General features: G+C 41.5%; 1 protein-coding gene across 1 annotated transcript in view; it reads left to right on the top strand.

The window, feature by feature from the left end:
- kif20ba (kinesin family member 20Ba) overlaps positions 1-19,237 on the top strand; it is a 105,063-nt gene that overhangs the window by 29,103 nt on the left and 56,723 nt on the right. The window contains exons 19-27 of the mRNA XM_085799196.1: positions 1,143-1,604; positions 3,291-3,787; positions 5,371-5,509; positions 8,897-9,019; positions 9,119-9,179; positions 9,872-9,997; positions 11,228-11,358; positions 14,273-14,428; positions 15,334-15,522. Coding sequence (XP_085655322.1) covers positions 1,143-1,604; positions 3,291-3,787; positions 5,371-5,509; positions 8,897-9,019; positions 9,119-9,179; positions 9,872-9,997; positions 11,228-11,358; positions 14,273-14,428; positions 15,334-15,522 — 1,884 coding nt within the window. The remainder of the gene's footprint in view (positions 1-1,142; positions 1,605-3,290; positions 3,788-5,370; positions 5,510-8,896; positions 9,020-9,118; positions 9,180-9,871; positions 9,998-11,227; positions 11,359-14,272; positions 14,429-15,333; positions 15,523-19,237) is intronic.

Genomic DNA, 19,237 nt, shown 5'->3' with positions numbered 1-19,237 from the left:
CCGTCACTCCACCAGAAGATATATGGACATATTTTAAATATAATCCAACAGAAAAAAAACTGAATGCACCAGGCTACTGTTACCACTTTATCTGTTTGTAGGCTGATGTGTAATCCTTAGACCATAAAGTATTTGCCATTGGGTGGAAACATTATGTGTAAAACCATTCCTTTATTGAATTAATTTGTTAAAAGACTTTTTTAATATTTTTTTTTACTAAAACTAGACAAATTTTCGTCGACTAAAACTATCACATATTGAAATGACTAAAATTGACTAAAACTAATAAGTATTTTCGTCAAAAAGACTAAGGTCGCTTTCACACCTGAAAGTCCGGACCACGGTCCGGACCAGAGGGAAGAAATGATACATTGTTGCAATTAAGTTTTGGTCCGGTCTGTGTTCACACTGTCCCTTGTCAAAACGCACCTTTTTTGTAAACAAATGACACGTGGTCTACAGGTCGTTCAGCTATTGGTCAGAAAATTTGTGAGGGAAAATCACTTTCATCATGTCATTTTTTTCCTATTCATCAACAATGGGGAGCAGCAGCTTTGACAGTTCTCCTTTGCAAGGAGACTGTGGCAGGCTTTCACCGCGCCCTGCTGTCCTGCAAGCACACACACTCTCTCTCTCTCTCTCTCTCTCTCTCTCTCTCTGTGTACGGCAATAACGGAGAAAGAGTGCTATGCGGACATGAATGAATGAAACTATATTGCGTTGGTCGAGCCAAAAGCCGAAAAATCTATTCGTGGTTGACGCAATTTATTATGGGAAACACTGCTGTTTTGGTTTGCTTCCTGTATTTGGTCCTATTAAAAGTCTGATTACGTTCTCACCTGAAGTGAACCGGACCATGGTTCACTTCGAACCGGACCGAGTCCTGACTTTTTTGGGGGACCATGGTCCGCTTGTTTGGTCCGACAAAAGTCCGGACCGTGGTCCGGGGGAGTGTTCACACCTGAAATTTTGGTTCGGACCAAACTGAAAAGTCCTAAAGTCCGGACCAAACGAGGCTAGTGTGAAAGCGACCTAAGACTAAATCTAAAATGCCTGCCAAAAACAACACTGCACTGTGCTCAGTGTGCTGAGAGAAATATGAGTTCTTTAAACGTAAAACTAACAGACAGTGATGTTTACAGGTGAGCGGTGAGACGGAGAGAGCCGAAGAAGCTCTGGTCCAGCTGCAGGCGGCTCAGAAACATCTGGATCAACAGGCGAAGGAGATCCAGGAGAAGACGGCTCAGGTCCAGACTCTAACTCTGGAGGCTGAAGCTCTGAAACTGAAACCACCAGCAGCAGCAGCAGCAGCAGCAGCAGTGTCTGATGACGGCCTTGTTGGCAACGAGGAGCTGAGAGGAGAAGTGTCGGAGCTCAGGAAGAAGCTGTCGGAGGAGAAGCAGCAGAGCGCGGAGAGCGACCGCAGCCGGATGCTGCAGCTGGAGCGAGAGCTGCAACAGGCCAGAGAGCAGCAGGAGGAGCTGAGCATGAAGCTGCAGCAGCAACAGGAAGCTTCTCTACGGGAAAACGAGGAGCTGAGGAAGAAGCTTCAGCAGCAGCAGGAGGACGAGGAGCTCAGATCCAAACCGGACGATCAGGAGGAAGTAGGGGTGGGTGATATGTAGGGATGTAACGATTCACTCAACTCACGATTCGATTCGATTCACGATTTTTTGTTCATGATACGATTTTCTCACAATTCTTTTTAGATCAAAAATGAGCTACAGGCAAATTATGACCTAATAAAATGATCTTTTATTCATAAGTGTATTATTACAGATACACTGCACATCATCATTTATCACCTTTTATCACAAGTAAAACTGGTCTTATTTAGAAATAGTCATTCAATTAAAAAAGAAAATCTAATAGTTCATGAACCAATTTCATTGGTCGATTGGTCTGAGAAAAAAACAAACAAAATAAACATTTGGAGCCAAGGCTTGTCAAAATTAAATCAAAAATGGTTGGGGTTGGGGGGGTAGCACCGAGGGACAAGAGAGATAGAGAGAGAAAAGAGAGTGAATTGGTATGTGTGCGTGGCGGCAGCGTCTGGTGTCGAACAAATGAATCAACCAGTGGCTTTTGAGATAATGTAAGCTACTTCTCACCAGAGACTTTGTTCTCACGCATCGCGATTTTTTTTTTATTTTCACCGATGTGATTTTTAATCGACTCACGATGCATCGTTACATCCCTAGTGATATGACAATATTAGATCGTGAAGGATTAGAACGTGTAGACGATCTGCCAAAGTGCAGAGATCGTAGGATCGTCTGGGGCACATTCTGTAAATTGCAGATAGTCCGACCAGATAACGACCCCCCTAACCCCCCTCCTAAATAAAAGCTACCTTTTATGTTGCAAGAGTGCATTTTATAAGAGTATGTGTTTACTTGCACATGTTGGCAAAACTGCAGCTATTTAAATTGGCTCTATTATATGCACAGCTCCACTACTTCCTGAATTTCTGAAAGGCAGCTCCCAAACTGATGAATCCAGGTGTGTCTGATCATTGTGACTCCTCAGGCACACCTGGATTATTTAGTTTGTCCAATAATGTAAAACAGGAAATAAAGGAGCTGCCTTAACTCATTGAGTGCCATTGATGTCTATGGACATCAATCAAAATCCAACGCTTGAGTGCCAATGACGTCCATAGACGTCAAATGCACTTTTCTGCAATGAAAAAACATGTTAAATTAAATTTTCAGATGTCTTACATGTTTTTGAAGCCAAAATTAAAACGGATAAATCACTATTTTTCTTGAGAGACTCTCTTTCACAAAAATGCATTTTTCTCAGCTTTCTAGAAAAAAAGTGGTCTTTTTGGTGCAACCAGGCTCTATTCAACTTAAGATAAATCAAGAATGGAACAAGGTACAAACAAATGGTTTTTTCCCTAGTTAAATAGAGAGTCTCCTCTTTCCTTTGAGCTGTTTGGTGTTTTCAGAGTCATAGTACAAAATATTCTCTGGGTCTTGACATATTACTCAAAATGCCCCAAAACGCTGGCACATGGCACTGACCATTTTATAAAAGGTCTGGCACTCAATGAGTTAAGTTCAGGAAGTAGTGGAGCTGTGCATAGAGCCTATTAAAATCTGTTTAGAAAGGCTCTTAGACCTCAATTGTCTGTTTTTCAATTTTTTTATTTAAGACCGTGATAAAATCGAGATCGTTATTTTATTTTTTACAAATTGTTATATGATTGTGATTTTTGCCATATCGCCCCCCCCTAGGAGGAGGAAGTCGAGCGGCTGAGAGTGAAACTGGAGGAGCGGACGCAGACCTCGGAGAAACATCTGGAGCAGCTGCAGGATGAGAAGCTGAGGTCAGAGCAGCTGCAGCTCAGACTGACGGAGCAGAAGGAAACATCCGACAAACTCCTGGAGGATCTGAAGCAGAAGTTCAGCGAGAAGGAGCAACGTGCCGAGCAGCTCAGGACTGAACTGGAGGAGGCCAAAGAGTCGAGCTGCAGGAAGGAGGAGGAGCTGAAGGAGAAGATGGCTGCTCTGACGGCCACGCTCTCCAAGGAGGAGAAGGAGGAGGAGAAGGAGGAGGTGCAGCTGCAGAGGAAGCGGCTGCACGAGGCCGAGGCTCAGGTGAAGTCGCTGCAGAAGAAGCTGCGGGAGGCGGAGGAGCGTCGGGAGGAGGAGGAGAGCCGGGCGGTGCAGGAGGCGCGGCGCAGGGAGGCGGAGCGGCGCCGCGAGCTGCTCGCCGTCGCCCACGAGGCCATCGCTCAGAAAGACGAGGAGCTGGAGACGAGAGCGCAGGAGATCAGCAGGTAAACAGGAAGTAGTTTTGGTTTAGTTTAGTTGAAGTTTATTTCGGACTAGGGACGTAATAGATTTTTTTGGTACGATTATTGTCAGAGAAATAATCACGGTACTACGATTATCACGATTATTATGCATTAAGGAATTTCACAACACTATTAATGTGTAAAATCAAATATAGTTAAAATATACATTAGTAATTATAAAATATTTTAAATATCTATTAATATATAACCAATTATTAATCCGCCAGGTAAAGTGTCATTAAGTGTGTGTCAAGTCATTAATTGTCATCCATACCAAATGTTTAAGTTAATTTAAATCTTTTTTTTTTAATTACAAATGACACTCTAGCATTTAAATTCCTACCAATTCAATGCTACGTTAGATAAATGGATCAGAATCTGTGCATTGACCTTTACTTTGGAGCACATCTGCCGACACGGTTCAGACATAATCTTTTTTTGGAAAGTGACCGTATTTAGGAATCTTTATCTCTCTATATAGTCATATACATATAAAAACATATACAAACACATTCATACATACAAAGACAAACTGAAAGTAACACGAACAGAGCAACAAATAAACTAAGTCGGTAAATAATACCCAAATAAATAATAATAAGCAGCTTGCGGTTGTCAGACACCCTCATTTCTGTACATACTGAAAATAATTTCTTTGTATTTCTCTTTTTCCATAGTTTAGTTCCACAGATAGGAACACAAAAGCTCCTTCTTGTTGTGCGTATATTCTGGATTTTGAAATTAAATTTTCCCCTTATATTAAGTTATAACCCCCTTCCCTTTCAATGAATAATTTTTGAATATTTCCAGGCAGTCGTCGATACTGAGGAGAAAAACATTCAACAACTTAAATCTAAATGAGTTTTTAATGTGTTTTTCTTCTTATTTTCTAAGGATTAAATGAAGGGTGAAATATTTTCTGAGAGAGCAGCAGTTTAATTACAATATATTATATAATTATTTTGTTATTAAAGTCTCTTGTTGAACTCACAGATTAAATTTCAAAACAGTTTTAGGAGATTTAATTGCAGGCTCTGTCACGTATGATTCATTATGTGTGGATCAAATTATAATGGCAAAAAGATAATAACATTTTGAGTTTATATTCTTATATTTTATATTCCTATAGTCCTTTATATTTTTTACTTATTTAGAATAATTTGCTGACAGTAAATGAAGACTATAATGGACCTGAGTCCGTAATAAAGACTATCTATCTATCTATCTATCTATCTATCTATCTATCTATCTATCTATCTATCTATCTATCTATCTATCTATCTAGCTATAGATCTATCTATCTAGCTATAGATCTATCTAGCTATAGATCCTTCTATCTATCCTTCTATCTATCTATCTATCTATCTATCTATCTATCTATCTATCTATAGTTACAGATGTTATTCAGATATGAATGAAACATGTTTCTCACGGTCTTTGTTGGAAACAAATGCACATGGAGGAGAGGAGGGTTAGAGACACCAGACCTGGGATCAGCTGTTGTTCTTTTCTGCAGCAGCTTCTCACTCTGTTTCTGTTTCATTTCTTCTTCCTTCTTCCTCCAGACTGAAGGAAACCTCCCAACAGGACGCAGAGAAGGTGAAGAGCCTCGCCGTCGACCTGCAGAGGAAAGACGACGACACCTCGGACCTCAGGGAGAAACTGGCCGACTACAAGAAGCAGATCCAGCAGGTCCAGAAGGAGGTATATTTTGAGATTTTGGGGCTATTTTGCTTCCTTATCACGTCTTCTTTCAGAATAGTGGAAAGAAATGTTAGAAAATCCACTTCAAGGTTTTTATTTAACTTCATTTCGTCTGTAGATTTCTCCTAAACTCACCAGGAGTTAGTCTGAGCCATGTCATGTCAGGTGTCGTTGTAAAGCTCTCTCTCTCCTGAACAATGATGTCATTTCCTTTGTATCATAGCAACAAATCCTAAAAGTAGGATTGACAATAACAATCTCTGTAATTTTACAGTCCAAGCCTTTAAAGGCCGTTTTCTCAGAAAGAGTTTTTCAGACTCAGGCCTAGTCCACACGAGCCCGGGTATTTTTGAAACCGTGAACATATGTTCCCGGTTGTATGTCCTGTCCACATGCAACCGCGCTTTTGGAACCCTGAAACCGTAGTTTTTTGAAACCAGAGTCCAGGGTGGGGTTTTCGGCCGGGGTTGGTTTCACCGGGTGCGTGTGGACACTGCAACCGTGATTGTTTTACTCGTTTACGTCATAGCTGCACACGTGCTGATGTAAACACTGCCAGCTGCAGAGGTTGTTTGCAGCGGTTTGCAGGTGAGCTCGCAAAAATGGAGGTGACAAAGTGGATTTTTATCACTTTTTTTTCTTTTTTTTTACATCATCTAAATGCTATTTGTATAGTTTTTCGATGAGAAAAATATAAGGAAACGGTCGTCAGGGCGATCCTCTTGTCAGCTCCAAACTCACCCTCAATCACAGACCACAGCTGGTTTTCCACACAGCATCATTTACAGTAACAAGTGACGCTACAGATCAGCTGTTTTTAAAATGACAGAACTTCTACAGTAGCGCCGCAGTTTCTTATTCCCCACCTTGTTTGATTGAGAGCTTTTCGGGATGATTTTCATGAATGAACAGGCAATAGCCTACTGTATGTCCCGGGTACGACGGGAGGGGGGGTCGCGCTGCTGTCAGGCAGTGATAAAAAGAGCCTATGCGGAGATGAGGAACGAGCCAAAAGCCGAAAATGTATCCGTGACTTCCGCGGTCGATATAAAGTGGATATGTTTCATTCATCCATGTTTTGACAGACAACACAACAGCCAGAGTTGCGCCGCACCGACAGACAGTCATGTGGCTCAGCAGCCAGGTGACGCACACAGCACAACAACACAGCTCACAACAACACACAGCACAAGAGTCAAGACACAGCGCAGCAACATGTGCAGGCTGCTGCAGCACTGCACGTCAAACTAAAGGGACACCACCGAAAATAAAATAAATAGGCTACACATTTTTATTAAATTAATTAATATTTAATTGTTGGACTTGGAGTCTGTGAAATAAAGCTATAATAACACGTAGTTTTGAAATGGTTTTTGCGCATGTTTTCATCCATAAAATGACCAAAAATGAACACTATAAGCGGATTACTTGATGACGAATTATTTAAACAGCATTTGTATAGAAATGATTCCGTCCCAAGCCTTTTGATCCAAGCGGTTTCCACTGTATTTTGATTGGTTAAAACAGCCTTCCACACGTGCATTGCGTCACTTGGTAGCGGATTTCACGGTTGCGTGTGTACGGAGTGTTTTTATTACACCACTGGTGTGGACGCGAAGCAAAACTCCGGTTTCAAAAATACCCGGGCTCGTGTGGACTAGGCCTCAGACTCCTCTCTAGAAATCTCCACTTCAGCAGCACTTACAGACACCAAACCTTCCACTTTGATCCCTTTCTATTAGGGCTGGGTAAAAATATCGATTCAGCAATGCATTGCAATTCTTTTCTCTGCAATTCAATATCGATTCAGCAATCTTCTGAATCGATTCAAGCCCCTGGCCAGTGGGGGCGCTGCGAGCAACACCCTCGTGTGATTCGCGCTGTACGGACGGGGGCCGCACTAGACCAAACCATAACAATATGGGAGTGAGTAGCAGCAGCAGCGGGGATCGATCGTCGGGGGAGGGACGCACCGCGCCGAATATCGCTACTTTTTTATTTTTTTAAGACGTTAGTTTAGGCGGCAGCTCTTTGTTGTTAAGGCGGCCGCCTTAACAGGAAAGCGCTGCGGGAAACCCTGAACTTATCTGACAGCTGCTCTCACTTCTTCCTCTGCTCCTCCTCACTCACTCACCTACACACAGACAGGACTCTGTCTTCCTCACACTCACCCCAGCCCCTCAGTTTCTCATCCCACCTGCCCGTACCATACACATTGACAGTCAGTCAGAAATCACAGAACTTAAACATCATAACAAGAACATTACTGCGGGGTCGCTACAATACTTTCAGTTGTGCAGTCAACTATTATTAATAATATTGTTTTGTATTGTTTTATTACTCAAAATGTTATGAGTTATTTTCCAAGAGGAAAGTATCACATAGCCTAATTTAAATTTAGCTGCACTGTAGTTCAGTGTTAAAGCAGTGTCATATTTTGTTATGCTATGAGTTATACTATGGCTGTTCATAAGGCATGAAACTAAACAAATAATTATTAAAAAAAAAAAATCTGGTACTCTTATTTGTGTATTTCTGCTTGATACTGAATCGATATCGAAGCATTTCAATCAATATCGAATCGAATCGATATCGAATCGAATCGTGACCTAATGAATCGAAATCGAATCGAATCGTGAGATTCTCAACAATACCCAGCCCTACTTTCTATATCCTGAAGGTTTTTACAGAGGGGATTGTTGATATATCATTCACAGCCTCATTTATGGGAACATTTTATTACAAAAAACATGGAGACATTAGATTTTATTTTTAGGGCTGGTGACAGTATTTTCTCATTTACAGAGTGATAAAAAGAGATATCCAAAATCCTCTCTGTATAAACTTCTGACTCAAATGTGTCAACAAAATAAAACAAAGTGGCTTCATCCATTGTTCAGATTTCAGTTCGGGAAATATATGCAAATTAGTGCATATTTAATTAGATATTGCCTCATTTACATGTTTAAACATAAACACGTTGACAAAACTTGTAATACAAAAGATATTTGTCTTAATGTGAGTGATAAATTTGGGAAGTTTCGTGGTGAAATCTCTTAGTTTACATGTTTTACCCTATTCACCTGTAGTGTCTCAGCTTAACTGACTAGAAGGAGAGTGAGTCATGCAGCTACAGTACGGTTTAGGATGAAGTTAATTCATAAAAATAAAGATTGTTCATGATGAAGCATCTTCACTTTCACACAGTCCTGAACAAGATCAACCTGAGGAAATAAAAACCACCTGATGCAGTCACGATCAGCCTGATTCATAATTTTAATCAAGTTCCTCTTTTAAAACGAACGACAGAAGAACAAGAAGAACTTTATTCTCATCATATGAACCGAGGCTCAACGTTAACATCACTTACTGTCGTGTTTCCTGCAGATTTCCACCATGAGAGACGAGGAGAAGGTTTTGAAGCAGAAGCTGTCGGACGTGGAGAAAACCAAGAAGCAGCTTCAGTCTGACGTTTCCTCCAGAGACAGAACCATCCAGCAGCTCAGACTGGTACGACACACCTCCTCCTCCTCCTCCTCCTGTTGTTAATGTGTCTGTGTGTGTGTTGTCTACTTGTTGTCTTACTCTGCTCCTCCTCTTCTCCTGTAGGAACAATCATCTGAGGCCAAGTCCGACCCGAGTCTGCAGCTCCAGCAGAAGTCCTCTAAAGGTGAAGTGTTGAGTTGTGTTTGAGTCAGAGACTTTATATTGTTATAAAATTCACAGGAGAGCCCCTTTAATCCTGATTCACCACGCTATGAGATAATAACACAACGTTACCACACAGAGTTGTTTTAGAGGGAAATTCATGCAAAACCACTGATGCACGTTGCCTTCAGGGACAGTTTTTCATCATCAGTCTCTGTATTTCCCTCTAAAACAACTCTGTCTGGTAACGTTGTGTTATTATCTCATAGCGTGGTGAATGTGCAGCTCACAACTTGTCCACCAGAGCATTGTGGAGTTGTTGGATTGTGTATTTGATGAGTTTGATGAGGGAAACCAAGAAATCCCATAATGAGCCTCCGTAGCGTAGCTCTGAGCAGCTCACGGCTCTGCTCCGCCGTTCTAAAAATAGCTTGCACCGACAATTAAAGGTAACGAACCTACTGCTATGACTATAGGGATTATGGCAATGGGCCAATTTGTTCAACAAAATGTTGAAATATTGCTTTAAGAAAGGCTCAGATGTAGTGTGAGTAAAGATGAATTTAACATTAAAGCTCTGCATCACTGCTGTTGTAATCACAACAGAAACAACAACAGTTATGACTCTTCAAAGATCAACATTTATTTATTGTTTCAAATCAACCAAATAAAGGAGCTAAATCGTGTGTGTGTGTGTGTGTTTTTGACTCGTAGACCTGGAGGCGAAGCAGCGTCTGATCGACGACATGCGTCTGGCTCTGACGGAGCAGGAGGAGACACAGGAGGAGATGGAGAAAGTCCTGGAGGAGAAACTGGACCTGATCCAGGAGCTGTCGAGCGGTGAGACGGAGGAGGAGGAGGAGGAGGAGGAGGAGGAAGAACGAGGGTTTCATTGTTGAGTGTTGGTGGTTCGGCTCAGTTTTTTTAATCCCCTTATCGCTGCAGACCGACCCGATCCAGTTCACGCTCCCTCTCAACAGTAAAAAAACATTGTAATTGGAAACCAGAGTCGGGTCATTGTGTCGGCGTGTCGAGGCCGGAGCGATGCGCGTGATAGGAGGAAGCGCCGTAAAACACAGAGATAACTGAACTGAACCGGGCCTTTTTATTCCTGCTGATAACACAGCAGAGCGGGGAAATGCAGCGTAGAGTCACAGCTCTGATAACACCGAGCTGAGCACTGAGGAGTTCTGCTCCATATAAAAACTCTCTGCAGGGATTTAAATATGTGACCCGATCCATCAAAATGAGTCACAGTGGCCCAAATTTCAAAGTTGAGATTTTGGTATCAATGGAAAGATTAGAAAATAAGCTTTAAAATGATTCCCTAGTCAAAGTCATACATTTGATGGTTTTCTAGATGTGGCCATTTGAATTATGATCTTTCACTCTCTCATTCCGTTCTAAAACCTGAGAAAATTGCAGTTCAATTTTTTGCCAGTGACTCTGGCATCTGTTCCTGTACCACGTGATTACACGCATCCTATACGGCCCCTTGTTGTCATAGAGACACCATTCAATGACCGTAGGAAAGCAGAGAATCTCACAATTCAGATGCTTTTTACAGCTCGTCTCTATCATAAACGGTTCAGAAGTTGTCATGTTTTGTTGACGTTTTGTTAAACATGTGCAAGCGTTGTGTCGATTGCTACGTTCGGTTTAGCATCGATGCTACGCTCTGTTAGCGTCGATGCTACTCGGTTTAGCATCTGTTTCTGTACCCGTCCCTTCTCGTCATAGAGGCGACATTCAATGACCATCGGAAAGCGGAGAATCCCGTGATTCAGATGCAGTTTACAGCTCGTCTCTATCATGAACGGTTCAGAAGATATTTCATGTTTTGCACCAATGCACAGTCATTTTCAGAGGGTTTAAGTTGCAAGTCAACTTTAATCATCATTTTCGTGCCTTTTCTCAATTATCTGGACTGTGAAACTTTGGGAGATTGTTTTTGAATGTCATTGCTTTGAAATTAGGGTAAAAAAATCAGCTGATTATCTAAAAATAGAACGTTGCGACATCCGACTCATTTTGATAACGGGTCACATATTGTTATCTACTGTGTTTCAGAGGTGGACAAACTGAAGGCGCTGCTGCTGCTGCAGGACCGAGGACACAACGCCACCGGCACCGTCGACAGCCAATCGGACGACCTCAAACTGGCCAAACAGGAAGCTGCCCGCGCTCAGGACAGTCTGAAGGTGACGACGCGACCAGAACCGGTTTTTATTCTGGTCTACAGTGTCATTTAAACTGTCTGTTAATGTGAACAGTTCAGCAATGAAAATGAACTCCAATAGACATAAAGTTACAGACGACACGTTCCCTTTACATCCAGGAAAAAGTAACGTTATTGTTTTAAAATGCTGAACAGAGCACAAAATATAAATATGTTTTAAAATAATACTTGACATGTTTTAATCGTTTAAAGGGATAGTTCACCCTAGAATGATATTTCGCTCATTATCTACTCACCCTCATATTGACTAAGGGCTGGAAGAAGTTTCAGAGTCCACCGTCCCTTCTCTGAGTTACAGGGGGTCTCGGCGTAGCAGTGCATGTCCATATAACGGTTGCAAAGGGACACCAGAGCTCTTCGTAAAAAAACACACACAAAAAACCATCCAAATACCTCCATGATGCTCGTATGTAATGTCCGTCTTGTGCTGAAGCCCCAAATTGCGTAATTGTCCCGAAAAAAATTAAATAAGTCTATATTTTAAGCTTGTTTGTAGCGGAAGCTTCTCGAAGCTCCTCTTCCTGGTCCGTCCAAATCTCGCGTGATTTGCGCCGGCGTCAGTGCGGTTACTGCGAATCACGCGAGATTTGGACGGACCAGGAAGAGAAGCTTCGAGAAGCTTCCGCTACAAACAAGCTTAAAATATAGACTTATTTAATTTTTTTCGGGACAATTACGCAATTTGGGGCTTCAGCACAAGACGGACATTACATACGAGCATCATGGAGGTATTTGGATGTTTTTTGGTGTGTGTTTTTTTACGAAGAGCTCTGGTGTCCCTTTGCAACCGTTATATGGACATGCACTGCTACGCCAAGACCCCCTGTAACTCAGAGAAGGGACGGTGGACTCTGAAACTTCTTCCAGCCCTTAGTCAACATGAGGGTGAGTAGATAATGAGCGAAATATCATTCTAGGGTGAACTATCCCTTTAAACTCCTAAAACAAAAGAAATTCTTACCACTTTTTTTCTAGAATTTTTTCTTTTTGGGAGAAATTTTACCAATTTTTCTAGAATTTTTTTTAAACTTTTTTGAGAAATTTTTACCAATTTTTGTAGAACATTTTTAACTTTTTTTTTTTTAAAGAAATCTTACCACATTTTTCTAGAATTTTTTTATTTTTTGAGAAATTTTACCAATTTTTCTACAATGTTTTTAAAACTTATTTTGAGAAACTTTTACCACTTTTTTCTAGACAATTTTTAACCTTTTTTTTAAAAAAAAGAAATCTTACCACTTTTTTTCTAGAAATTTTATTTTAACTTTTTTTTTCTTTCTTTTTTTGAGAAATGTTACCAATTTTTCTTGATTTTTTTAAAAAACTTTTTTTGAGAAACTTTTACCACTTTTTTTCTAGAAAATGTACTTTACTTTTTTTTTTAAAGAAATTTTACCACTTTTTTTCTATAAATAATACACCGATATTGATTAAAATATTGAAAAAAAAAGAAGAGTTTTTCATGTTTAACTTTATGTCTTTTGGAGATCATTTCATCTTCCACTTGATGAACTGTTAAACACATGAACAGACATTTTAACCTGTTACCATTCCAACGGCCCGCCCGCGGGCCCCCGGGGGGGTTTTAAACAGGGAGGTGTCATAGAGGATGTCACCAGTCACTTGAAATAGTCATGCCACATATCGTTGGAAAGCTAAAACTCTTGTGATTAAATATATGCCGACCATTCCTAAATATAATCATCACAGCAACACTCGAATCAGACTATAAACATGCTAACAAAGTTCGTAAAAAGCCGATATAACTCACGATTTGTGTCAGGGCAGGCTCAGGATCACAGGGTTTCCCCACAAACTTGGTGTCGTTACATTCAGAAAAGTCCAGTAAATCCAATCCAGTAAAGTATTTAGTCCAAAACACACGGTTGTACCGGTAGATAGCCTCATCCCGCTGCTGCATCTTATGAAATTACGCATTGTATATCCAGTAAATCCGTTTATTTCTCCTCATAAGTCCGGCGTTTACATGAAAACAATGTTTATTTCACTTCACAAAATGGCGCTGCACTCTGAGCTTTCGATTGACAGCTCACTCGACCAATCACAAGCTCCCTGTCCCCGGCTGCTGCCTGCAATAGCGAATGAGTGGCTGTGTCTGTATGAGGAACATCCCCTCCGACAGCGCTGAATGGCTTCAGCCAATAGAAACCGATCCCGATGGCAACTGATGCATTGAATAGCCAATGAAATTCCGAAAAAAACGATGTGCTGCATTCACGGTCCCTGGGAAAAGGCAGCACTGCCTTTTTAATGCGTAACTGTGCAAAAGCTGCACTTTGGCGCATGTATTGTTTCTCAATGGCAATTTTAGGAAAACGCCTAGATATACACTTAGAAAAACATGTGTAAAATACTAATTTTTAGCAGGATTGTTATCAAATTTGAACTGGGGCCAGGTAAGGCTTCATGCTGTAGTCCCATTGTGTTTTCCAGCTAAAATTCTCAGCTACACTCATCTTCAGGCATCTGATTGCAACAAAAAAATTCAGGCGAGAATAAAAACATTCTAATTCAGTGTGTTCCAACTTAGATTACTCAATGATAATAGCACTTATAGTGATTATTTCAGTTTGGGGAAAAACTTCAGAGTGTTACCTTTCAAAAGAGACGAAGCCCATCCATATTCTCCAAACAGTTCAAGAACAGCATTCAATTTACTTTGGGTACGCCTTGGATAGGCGAATATTACAGAATCTATAGGTGTGTTTTAAACCAGGGGGGACAAACTTTTGCACGATGCCACTGTTTATTAGAGAATTAGTCCATTCATGAAACATCAACAGACAGTTTATTTTAATGTAAATGCAGAGGAGTAATTGTGTGTGTGTGTGTGTGTGTGTGTGTGTGTTGAACAGCTGTGCACAGACAAGCACCAGGCGGAGCGTAAGAAGTGGCTGGAGGAGAAGCTGTCTCTGATTGGTCAGGCCAAGGAGGCCGAGGACAAGAGGAACCAGGACATGAGGAAGTTTGCAGACGACCGAGAGCGTTACAACCGGCAGCAGAGTCAGCTGGTGAGTCGACACGTGGAGGAGTCGGAAACTCCTTTAGTCCCTTTTCTCTCTTTATTTGGAGGGAGATGTTTTCTTTTTATTTGAAAGAAGCATCACATGTAATAAACACAACACTTCAACACTTTGTTTAGTCCACAGCGAGGACTTTATCCCTCGTTTTTACCCTGCAGCTTCCATCTAATACAAAACAATAAATCTTTATCAGCTCACCGTGAATAAAAAGTATAATGTGAATAGAAAATATACATTTCATCAGGCACAAGAACATAATTAAAAACACAATTAGACAAATAAAATGAAATAAATAAGAAGTCAAAAACAAAGTTGAGAGCAGTTCATCGTTACTTTGTTGAGTTGAGGAGGCAAAGTAAATATTAAAGTATATTTCTATTCATTTTCTTTTTTAATTTACTCGTGCAAATATGTGATCGGGTCTCAATGTGGATAATATGTATTAATGCCAGTGTCTTTGTCCACTTTGCTTTTTCTGAGATTTTCTTTAAAGGAGTAGTTCACCAAAAAATGAAATTCAGTCATTGTTGGGTGAGTCAACAATGACTGAATTTCATTTTTTGGTGAACTATTCCTTTAAGTTATGAACATGAGGCTGATGGTGTCACACAAACTGCAAATACAATCAAATCAAATCAGATTTAACAGGTTTTACATACAGTACTCGGTCCATTTGGTCCAGATCGAATTCAATTTTTCTTTTTCAGCTCTGAGGGAAAATGTCGATTTCACTTTCCCTCAGAGTTGAAAAAGAAATAATATGACAAATCTCTTTTCCAACGTTAATCCGTCTGTCGGTGGTGGATAAAACCTTTTCATGCATGTTTACGTTGTGTTTTCACATGATGATAACATTCTTTAACGTACGTCTCTCTCCTCTCCGTCCTGCTCAGGAGTCTCTGACGTCTCAGCTGGCGGAGAAGGACGAGACGATGGAGCGGTGGAGGACGGACAGAGACACTCTGGTGGCGGCGCTGGAGGTGCAGCTGCAGAAGCTTCTGTCCAGCCACGTGGAGAAAGACAAACTGATCCAGGAGCTGCAGCTGCAACAGAGCAGCAACACACAGACGCCACCAGCAGAGGTCAGTGTGACAGAGGAGGAGATGGAGGAGAGGAGAGGAGGAGGAAGACGGTCTGAAGATGTTGGTAGATGATGATCTGTTAGAAAAGAGCAGGAAGAGGGAAATCGATGCAGAGTGAGTTATTTTAAGCAGCAGAGTGTCGGGTTGTCGGTGAACGTCTCTCCTGGGTGTCGGTCAGGTGTTTATGTCCTCCAGCTGCTGGACCGACTCACTTCACTTCAGTTTTATTTAACGTCCCAAAGGGCAGTGAGGGTTAAAGCTCATAGGATCACATTAAAGGGACAACGAGGGTTTTTGGAAAAGCGAAGTGTTTTCCAACTACATTTATGAGCCTCCGCGCACCGTGAAATTCTTTGATTCATCAAGAATTAAAGTCAGAGGTTGGAAGACGATCACATACCGTCGTAGTTCCCACCATAAACGGAGATTCGGCGGCGTTATTCTCATGACTCGCCACGAAACCGAAAGTAAAGAAACGCTGGTCGGCTCGCCCAGCATTTCCACCACCACGAATAATAACAAAATAACCATAGAGACAAAACCATAGATTTATAGAAAATGGACCATTAACAAGTGGTAACGTAGATTCATCCACATTAATATGAGACTTTTTTATAACCAAATAGAAACTCCTCGTTGTCCCTTTAAAAACGTAGCTGGTGTGGCTTATACTCAGGTGCGCTCAATAATCTGAAAATTGCGGTAATCGATTAGTTGTTTGGTCAATAAAATGTTGAAAAACATCAATCAGTGTTTCTCAAACCACCAGACATCGTCCTCAAATGTCTTGTTTCGTCCACAAACCGAAGAGAGACTCAGTTTATTGTCAGAAAGGAACAAAGAAACCAGAAATATTCACATTTAAAGCAGAAGTAAGGTGAATGTTTGTGTTAATCTAAGTCTTAAATAGTTGTATCTTCCGACAGCAATCACTTCTATAGAGTGTTTGGTCTGAAACACGGGTCTGTCAGTCACTCTGCTCTGCTCTGAGCCCAGGAGAAAACTTTCCTTGTATCCTACAACCTTTATCCAATGAGGAGAGAGAACGGCATAAAGGGGCAGTCCTCTCTGTGTGTGCAGCCAAGGGATGCGCGTGAATGTGGTGACGTAGGGACGAGGACCAATAGATCCATGACGCGGGCGGGGACTGCTAACTCCATCCGCTGACAGGAAGTTAGACAAAACCACCAGATCACTTACTTCTGCTTTAAACAATAAAAGATAAAACATATAATGACATAGAAACACACATCAGTATAAATAGAGAACGATCATGTTGTAAATATAAGAAATAAGGCACTGTGTATAAGATTTTTAAAAAATCCAGGATGTAGGGCTGCAACTAACGATTATTTTCATTGTCGATTATTCAAATGATTTCTGGACTATAAGCCGCTACTTTCCTCCCCGCCCCGGTGTCCCAGCTCTCGTCTCTGCACCGCAACACAAACACGCTCTGTAACCCGTAATATTATGTTAATGACGGTTAAGACTACACAAACACACACTGTAACATCGTATATGTTATGTAACGTTTTCCACCGCTCCATTGATTGATTTTTCGCCGGCTTCGTTGTAAACAAATGCACATGGAGGAGAGGAGCGTAACCAGAACAGACTGTCACAGTTCCCTACTGTCTTTCTGTGGAAATATCTCATGTTACAACATGAAAACCTGCAGCTTATATTCAAGTGCAGCCTATATATATGTACAAAATGTATTTTCTTTTAAAAACTTAGCTGGTGCGGCTTATACTCAGGTGCTCTATAGTCCGAAAATTGCGGTAATCGATTAGTAGTTTGGTCAAAAAAATTTCTAAAATCAATCAGTGTTTCTCAAACCACCAGACGACATCGTCCTCAAATGTCTTGTTTTGTCCACAAACCAAAGAGAGACTCAGTTTATTGTCATAAAGGAACAAAGAAACCAGAAATATTCACATTTAAGAAGCTGGAATCAGAGAATTTGGACTAGTCAAACCGATTATTAGATTATCAAAATAGTTGACGATTCATTTAACAATCTATTATCGTTGCGGCTCTCAAAGTAAAGTGCTGCATCACAAGGAGCAGAATGAAGTGATGGATTATTCAGGTAAACGCTCCTCAATCTGAAACGTCCCGCTTTGTTTCGCCGCCTATCGATGTGGCGTCGGCTGCTTCCTGTCGTCTGTCAGAGGGAAACACCTGCTGTTGCTTCATCGATCCGAAGAGGTGAAACTCCAGGGGAAGTTTTTCTTTTTTTTTTCCGGGGGCCTGAGGAGTCGGAACGGTTTTTCTGCTCCGTTTCATTCAGAGCAGATTTTTTTTTCTTTTTTTTCTTTCCCTTTACTGCAGCTCCGGGGATCAATATGAATTCCTCTGTGTGTTTTTCTGTAGCAGCATCACAGCAGAGGGACGAGACTCCACGAGGCTCCACATCATCGTTGTTACATTTCAGCGCTTTTTGCACTTTGATCCCTCACATTTTCGTCCTCGCTGAGCTTTTTTATTTTTAAATAGAACAATTTTCTGTCCCTGTGACCAGACACAGACCCTTTAGATAAGAGAATAGCAGAGCGGAGCAGAGCAGACAGCGGAGGGGAGGGGAGGGGAGGGGAGGGGAGGGGAGGGGAGGGCAGGGCCGCCGTGATTCACCGGATCAAAGCGAGGCCGAGCGAGCGCCGTGTCGGTCACAGCTCTGTTGGTTTAATGAGTCGCATCAGGAATCACAGACAATGTTACATAACAGAAAAAACACACAACACACGAGTGATATGAAGAAGAGAGCAGAGGAAACATCCAAACTACAGAGTTATCAGTATAAATACTATCAACAAATAACATCCAACCAGGCTGCGATTAAAAGAAACATTCTATCACATCCCATAATAATTTATTAAGTAGTTAATAGTTGATCTATGAGAAGATGTAAAAACCATCTCAGTGTAGTTTTCCATCTCCTCTCTCTCTCAGCTTCTCTCTGGAGCTCTAGTAACAACAACAGGTCGGTATCGGCCAATCAGAAGAGAGGAAGAGGAGGAAGCTCTGAGTCTCTCCTCTGATTGGCTGACTGTTTTCTAAAGTGATCCAATAAAAATAGAGAAGGGATTTCAGAATAAAACACTCAGAGAAACCAAATCCTGCAAAGTTGTTGTTGGGTGGATGGTGGGTCCAGGTGGTGAGGGGGCGGGGCTTAGTTGTGACATCACAAAGTGACAGGAAGTCTATATCCCTCCTTCCCTCTATTTCTTTCTTTCTTTCTTTCTTCCTCCCCCCTCTTTTCCTTCCCCTCTTTCTTCTTCTGCCTTTTCCTTCCTTCCTTCCTTCCTTCCTTCCTTCAACACAAACATCTACCTTTATACTGTATGGAGCTTTAACACAAACATCTACCTTTATTTTGAAGGAACTTTAATACAAACATCTACCTTTATACTGTATGGAGCTTTAACACAAACAGAAGCTGCAGCAGCTTTGTTTAGATGATGTTCAGTCTCTTGTCTCTTGTCCACCTCAGTGTGAGGACAATGTCAGTGTTCACCCAGCGGTGTGATGCAGTCGTCCTCTCCTCATCTTCCTCCTCCTCCTCCTCCTCCTCCTCCTCCTCCTCCTCCTCCTCTTCCTCCTCCTCCTCCTCCTCCTCCTCCTCCTCTTCTCCTCCTCCTCCTCCTCCTCCTCTTCCTCCTCCTCCTCCTCCTCCTCCTCCTCCTCCTCCTCCTCCTGTTGTTTCCAGTCG

Source organism: Trachurus japonicus, chromosome 15 (assembly GCF_045865225.1).
Source record: "Trachurus japonicus isolate A0001 chromosome 15, Traja_1.0".
In the NCBI taxonomy this organism is placed as follows: domain Eukaryota; kingdom Metazoa; phylum Chordata; class Actinopteri; order Carangiformes; family Carangidae; genus Trachurus; species Trachurus japonicus.
This window is presented reverse-complemented; position numbering and strand designations above follow the sequence as displayed.